Source organism: Formica exsecta, unplaced genomic scaffold (genome assembly GCF_003651465.1).
Source record: "Formica exsecta isolate Colony F162 unplaced genomic scaffold, ASM365146v1 scaffold669, whole genome shotgun sequence".
Taxonomy (NCBI): domain Eukaryota; kingdom Metazoa; phylum Arthropoda; class Insecta; order Hymenoptera; family Formicidae; genus Formica; species Formica exsecta.
In genome coordinates this window covers 47,742-54,758 of record NW_021853432.1, presented here as the reverse complement: position 1 = coordinate 54,758, position 7,017 = coordinate 47,742, and the positions used below count along the sequence as shown (strand labels likewise).

The 7,017-nt window shown below is 41.9% G+C and overlaps 1 protein-coding gene across 1 annotated transcript in view; it reads left to right on the top strand.

The window, feature by feature from the left end:
* LOC115243027 (zinc finger SWIM domain-containing protein 8) overlaps positions 1 to 6,929 on the top strand; it is a gene marked incomplete at its 5' end in the record, with an annotated part of 46,584 nt that extends 39,655 nt beyond the window's left edge. Inside the window, 19 exons of the mRNA XM_029819683.1 lie at positions 409 to 578; positions 821 to 1,131; positions 1,209 to 1,635; positions 1,725 to 1,973; positions 2,056 to 2,346; positions 2,450 to 3,064; positions 3,145 to 3,321; positions 3,407 to 3,593; positions 3,768 to 3,894; positions 3,979 to 4,135; positions 4,217 to 4,416; positions 4,504 to 4,996; positions 5,078 to 5,206; positions 5,278 to 5,488; positions 5,573 to 5,853; positions 5,926 to 6,030; positions 6,103 to 6,470; positions 6,582 to 6,731; positions 6,801 to 6,929. Coding sequence (XP_029675543.1) covers positions 409 to 578; positions 821 to 1,131; positions 1,209 to 1,635; positions 1,725 to 1,973; positions 2,056 to 2,346; positions 2,450 to 3,064; positions 3,145 to 3,321; positions 3,407 to 3,593; positions 3,768 to 3,894; positions 3,979 to 4,135; positions 4,217 to 4,416; positions 4,504 to 4,996; positions 5,078 to 5,206; positions 5,278 to 5,488; positions 5,573 to 5,853; positions 5,926 to 6,030; positions 6,103 to 6,470; positions 6,582 to 6,731; positions 6,801 to 6,867 — 4,715 coding nt within the window. The remainder of the gene's footprint in view (positions 1 to 408; positions 579 to 820; positions 1,132 to 1,208; positions 1,636 to 1,724; positions 1,974 to 2,055; positions 2,347 to 2,449; positions 3,065 to 3,144; positions 3,322 to 3,406; positions 3,594 to 3,767; positions 3,895 to 3,978; positions 4,136 to 4,216; positions 4,417 to 4,503; positions 4,997 to 5,077; positions 5,207 to 5,277; positions 5,489 to 5,572; positions 5,854 to 5,925; positions 6,031 to 6,102; positions 6,471 to 6,581; positions 6,732 to 6,800) is intronic.
* Between the last annotated feature and the right edge of the window lie 88 nt (positions 6,930 to 7,017).

Here is a 7,017-nt window from a genome sequence, read left to right as displayed (position 1 = left end):
ATTTTTTGCTCTATTTTTTTTTTCTTTTTTTTTTTTTTTTTTTTTTTTTTTTTTAATATTCTATGAGCTTCCAATAAATTGGTAAATGTATATATAATGATATATTAAAATCAGTAGCATTATAAATTCAATAGAGTTTATAAAGTAGCGCGTAGAGTGAAAATATAGATACAGACGTAAAGAGAAAAATATATTACACAATATATTATATATATTGTAGAAAATGTTATTTTAGCAGAAAATTCTGCGCGTGAAAAATATTTCAAAATGATTTGCCAATAATATATTAGGATTCTAGGATTACACTTTGGCAGATTTCTATAAAATATCATATTTTCTCTTGTAATCTTTTTATCTTAAATAATTTTTCTCATCAATCGGTGCTCTTGCGCGCGTCATATCGAACAGGATTCCATCTGAGCGCCAGCGTGAACTCACAAACGAATGGGGTCAGAGCGCAGTTCAACGTCGCTGTAACCTTTGACCGACGCAGGATCACATCATGTAACTGTACCTGCTCCTCAACGGCCTATTGGTGCGCGCACGTGGTAGCCGTTTGCCTGCACAGAATACACATGGTACGTGCATCTTAAATTTAGAGAGATACGCAATGAAGCTAGAAAAATGAAGCAGAATCTAGATAGCTTTTAGTAAGTTCTTCTATTTAATTTCTTTTTTATATATTGCCCGTCTATATTACATACGCTGTGTATACGTACGTGTACAGTGCTGTATGTACACTTGAATAAATAAAAAATTTATTCTTTTATTATCCAATTGTTCGACATAGAACTGATGATTCTATGTAACATTTTTTCAGCCAACACAAGTATGTTTGAGGGCGCCGGTTAGTGAATCCTTATCTCGTCTGCACCGGGAACAACTGCAAAAGTTCGCTCAATACCTCATCAGTGAATTGCCACAGCAGATTTTACCTACTGCTCAACGGCTTCTGGATGAACTGCTCTCGACTCAACCGAGCGCCATTAACAGTTATTGCGGAGCACCGGATCCGACCGCCGGTGCTTCCGCTCACGATCAGACTTCCTGGTACTTGGACGAGAAGACATTGCACGATAACATCAAGAAGATCCTCATCAAGTTCTGCGTTCCAGCTCCCATAGTCTTCAGGTGAATAGCGGCACTTGGCAAGCAAGCTTTGCCTATATAATGATTTATCATGTGACTTATTCCGCCGTCTGTTTCAGTGATGTTAATTATCTAAGCACTACCGCGCCGCCGGCCGCTTCCGAATGGGCATCGTTACTGCGACCGCTCAGGGGTCGCGAACCGGAGGGTATGTGGAATCTTCTTTCTATTGTGCGAGAGATGTTTAAAAGGAATGATCGCAACGCCATCCCTCTGCTGGAAATCATCACGGAGGAATGTATGGCCTGCGAACAAATCCTCGTCTGGTGGTTCAACACCAAGGTTGCATTACTGAACGGCACTGGATACGGCAGCAAGCATAATATGAACAGCAACGTTCACGCGTCTCAGCACGCGTGCTCATCTCTGTGCGACGAGATCGTCGTTCTTTGGCGATTGGCCGCTCTCAATCCCGGTCTCTCGCCGGCGGAACGCGAGATGCTGCATGCTCAATTTATGGCTTGGCATTTGAAGATCATAGATAAAGTGAGTACTGCGTGTTTCTTTCCCTTCTCTCTTCCTCTGAGTAATCTCCGGATAAAAACAAGTTTGACGAATTAATTATGTGTTTACAGGTTGCTAAGTGCCGTGGCAGTTCTGTCTCGCATAACTCGCATAATAGAAGCAATAGTTCACAGAAGGATTCCCTGAAACATGATCTCGCAGTCTTTACCGGATTCAAGTCGGCACTCGAGGCTTGCTACTTAGATTGGGATGAATACGTCTTGCCGGGAATCACGTATACCGCCGAAAATAATCCTATGTATCACTGTCCCTTTACCTGTTTTCGACACGCCGGCGATACGAGGACGGAAGTTAATCAGGTTGGCAGCCGTTTTTGCAACAAATTATATATTGATTAAGCAAATATAATTAGTTGAGGAACGATAAAAGCGCCTATTTCAGGTAAATTCCAGTTCAGCGGTATTGAATTATCAACCACCGATCTCGCATCATCATGGTCGACGGCCGATGAATGTCGGTCTTGTCGAATACGGCTACTTGGACAGACGACGGCTGAATCCGCGCGAATTCCCAATGTGTTCGAGAAGCGGTGGCGGCGACGGAAATCGCAGCAGCGTTAGCTCCGAAGGTTTCTGCGAGAATGACACCGACATTCCCGATATATCTGAGTCTCAGGTTGTTCTTAGGCAAGGTTGTGCTCAATTAAATAATTGCGGCGACACTGATTCGCAGGTTATTATTCTTTTATTTTCTATTCACATCTATTTCACGTTAACATTATTATTATCGCCTATAATATTTTTTCTCAAAATTACTTTACGATGCATCGTTTTAGGAAGGGGCTGGTAGCGAGTCATCTTCCAACAGTAACGTTAGCATGAAGAACGCTCAAGGCTCGGACAAGCATCGCTCAAACGCCTCGTCCGAGACACATAGTGATAGTAGTGATAGTAGTAATAACAAACCTACTTGCGAAAACGGAAAGTGTAATAGGACGAATCTCGCGGAGTGTCGTGACAAGTCGCGCGTGGCTGTGTCCAAAGGGATAGGTGTTAAAAACGAACAAGAATCCGATCAGGAGAAAGAAGCCGGTAGACCGTTCAAGGACGAGAGCTCCTCGTCCAGTAGTGATAGTCCTTCCGGCGACGAGTACAATGTTTATTATTATGATCCGAAAGCAGTGACTAACAACAGCGGTCTGCCGAGTAAATATGTTAAAGGCAATATGCATGCTGCCGCCACTCCGGATGCTAGTATAGTTCTGAATAATTTGAAGAAGACGGAAGATCCATGGGACATTCTGTTCGCGCGGGCAGAGGGACTTTATGCTCATGGTCATACGAGGGAAGCCTGTATTATTGGGGTACAACTGGCCGAGGAACTTTTGGCGAACCCTCCGGATCTTATGATCGAAGGACCGCCAGTGCCGGTGAAAAACAAGCGGAAAAGGGTAAGATTTTTGAAAATATAAATTGTAGATTTGAAATAGTACAACATTAAATTAGCAAAACAAATATCTTGTCGTTACAGCAACACGTGAATCCGGCGTCTCACCAAGTAACGTGTCTCGCATCAGCGACTTTAGCAAAATGTGGATTCTTATGCACGGTACTTGCCGAGAATCCGGAATATCACAATTTAGCGTTTCGTGTAGGCCTTTTTGGCTTGGAAATGGCTAGACCACCGGCTAATACAAAACCTTTGGAGGTAAGACCAAATGAAATGATTAATAAGCTAATTTTATTTTATATCATTTGTTTAAAATTAATAGTCTTATTTTTAATCTAACTAGGTTAAACTTGCTTATCAAGAAAGCGATTTGGTAGGTTTGCTAAAGAGAATTCCCTTGGGACCGACAGAATTAGCTATGATAAAACAAAGAGCCGAACAACTGAGAGATGGTGTTATGAGATCAAGAGGACATGCGCTCTTGCCCATTATGTTAGCTAGCTTCATATATGATGCGCTTGATGTACCAAGTACGGAGTATTCTGTATTCAATAATACACATACATATCTTAATGAATTTTTCACAAATAAATATTTTATTAAATTGTATGTTTATAATTATAATTATAAGTAAAGAAAGATCGAGTGTAGGTGCTTGTTGCATTTTATAAATAGAGAATAAAAATATGAAATGTTTTGTGCAGGAGTGAAACTACCTGCAGAAATTGATTCAAATCTCGGATTTGATGCTGCTGTGGCTGTCCTGGGATTGAAGGCGAATGTGAGCGAAGCAGATCATCCACTTCTTTGTGAAGGAACTCGTAGACAGAGGTAATTTTTGCGCTATTAATACATTATATATATATAATGTTAATGCAGATAATAACATGCATAATTTTTTATTTTTTGTTTTAGAGGTGATTTGGCTATTACTTTGCTCGTGCATTACAAAGATGATCCCGTGAAATTGGCCAGAATCATGGACAAATTGTTGGATCGAGACGTTCATCAACTCATTAAATCACCCATTCTTAGTAGTTATTACACTTCGAATCCACCTACTAAAAGCGAAGTAAGAGTTTAAGATATTTTGTGCGACATTAAAACTTGTAAAACTGCCCGTAATATTTAATAATGTTTTGCAAAATTTTAGATGGCACGATTTGTTCACGATGAAGAACGTTCGTCGCCGCTCAATGGAACAGACAATGGCGGAAATGGTGATAACATCGTCGGCACTAGCAGTAGACCTCATAGCAGTACGAGCGCGGAATTGGAGAGTGGTATCAGTGCACTAACCATACAACCGCAAATTGTTCAGCCACCCGTGCCTATTAGAACTAAAGAAACGCGGTGTGTTTTTCATAAAAATATATATGTATGCACAATATATTATATATCGTACATCACTTTATGTTTGATATATCTTCTGTTTTTTAGATATAAGAGTAAAAGGCTATATCCATCTATTCCCAATCAACCTTCGGAAGCGAGTGCGCACTTTATGTGCGAATTAGCAAAGACCGTGTTATCAAAGGCCGGTGGTACCAGCTCAACTTCTCTATTCACTCAACCATCTACCAGTCAAAATCATCATGGTCCGCATAGAGCGCTTCACATGTGCGCCTTTCAACTTGGCTTGTACGCCCTTGGACTCCATAACTGCGTCAGTCCGAATTGGCTTAGTCGTACATATTCGAGTCACGTATCTTGGATAACAGGCCAAGCGATGGAAATTGGTGCGCCAGCCATCTGGTTCCTCATCGACAGCTGGGAAGGACACCTGACGCCACCGGAAGCTGTCAGTATAGCCGATAAGTCTTCGAGAGGTAGCGATCCGAATATGGTCAGAGCGGCGGCGGAGCTTGCTTTATCTTGCTTACCGCACGCGCATGCGCTCAATCCCAATGAGATTCAGAGAGCCATATCTCAAGTATGTATAATGCGATTGGATATCTGTTACGTGCAATAAAATATTATTTGTGTTATTGGATATTCTATTTTATCCTTATAGTGCAAGGAACAAAGTGAGGCCATGCTGGAGAAAGCTTGTATTACAGTGGAGAATACCGCGAAAGGTGGCGGTGTTTATCCAGAGGTACTTTTCCAAGTGGCAAAGTATTGGTACGAGTTATATCTGCGGGTAAGTTTAAGTAGTATAAATGAATTAATTTATTATACATATTCTTTTTATAACTTTTTTTATTTGATTAGCAAACTCCTGGTGGAGATCAACAGGATGAGATTCCACATGATCCTCTGCAATTGGATCTCAATGGGGTACTATTAGTCGAACCAGGACCGTCCGTGGATCTATCGAATACTCAGATGATGCCCGGACCGGCCCAAACAGTTGTCGTTACTAGCACGCAACCACCTCCTCAGCCCTATACTCATCCAACAATTACAACTCTGGCGCCTTTAGGTAAAACAATCGGCGCAGTTTTCTTTGTTTCTTAGACACATCATTCTAAACATTCTTAATAATTTTATTGTATTTCTGTTCTAGGAGTCGGTATGCCGTATGCCGTAGGCCCGTACAGTTTTATACATCCTCATCATTCTATCGCGACGTTCAGCGGTCCGATACCTTCGCATCGAGTCACTTTACCGCCTGCGCCGCACATGCAAATGTATCCGTTTCCGCATCATCCTGGACACCCTCAACATCCACCGCATCCACATCATCCATCTCCGGCCGCCCCACCTCCACCTGGACCGTATTACACGCCGCAACCTCCACCGACGCCAGGAACGCGTCATTTATACACGATGCAACAACCTATGCCGGTAAGCGTTATTCTATTGCGTGTTTTAATCTTAGTATGTCATAAGATATATAATTCTATGTATCTTGTTCAGGTCCAAACAGGAGTAGCGGGTCCTCTTCCTGGTCAAAATACTTTGCCTGGTCCTGCGCTAGTCCAGCCACAGCCCATAATATCGACTGTGAGAGCTCAACCTCAGGTAATTTTCAGCATAGTAATATATACATGATAATATAATACAATATTTAAATAAAAATGTTGATTGCTTTAGGTTCATAGACAAAGTCAGACATTTAGTCAACAACAATTGCGGACTCTTGTTTCTGCATATCGTGTGGGTATGCTAGCGTTGGAAACTTTGGCTCGCAGAGTGCATGATGATCGACCTCAAGCCAAATACGCACGTAATCCGCCCTATGGAGAGGATGTTAAGTTTTTACTTAGAGTTGCGAAGCGGCTCGGTACACAGTACATGCATCAGCTCTGCATTTGTGCTGTAAACAGCATTGTTAGTCCTTTTGTTCTTCATCATGTTGCTCTGGAAGCGGCCCAATATCTCGCTAGAAACAATCCGGCGCTCATCGTACAGCATCTGAGATCTGCCTTGTTGGCTCCTCTAGTGCATAAATGCCAACAAATGTTAGTATCGGTATTTATTATATAAAAATGAGAAAATAAAAAATCGTGGTTTTAAGTATCTTTTATATTCGGTCAGTGGTTCAGATGGTAATTTGTACATCTTGATTTCAGGTATATTCAATGCATGCATCAAAAACTGTATCATTTAACGACTAGTGATTATGAAGAGTTTGCGAGTATCGTCTGCGCAGCAAGAGCTGCCTTTCAAATCAATCCCGAAGGAAATACTCAGTTCAAGGAGTGGCTACAATCGATCAAAAGGTGTGAATTCAAATATTTTACAGGAAATAGATATGAATGAGAACAACAATCTAACAACGATCTTTTCAGATCTCAGTCGTGTAATAAGGATCTGTGGGCGCAGATCAACGCGGCGTTACAACAGACCGGCAAATGACACAGAGCGGAGCCAGGCGTGACGTGGCTCACTTCCCTTCCCCATCATCCTCAACCTCCGCCACCACCACCACCACCACCACCGCCACCGACAACGACAACTCTCGTTCTACAGCATCAACATTCCTGTCACCCCCATCCACAGAGCGTC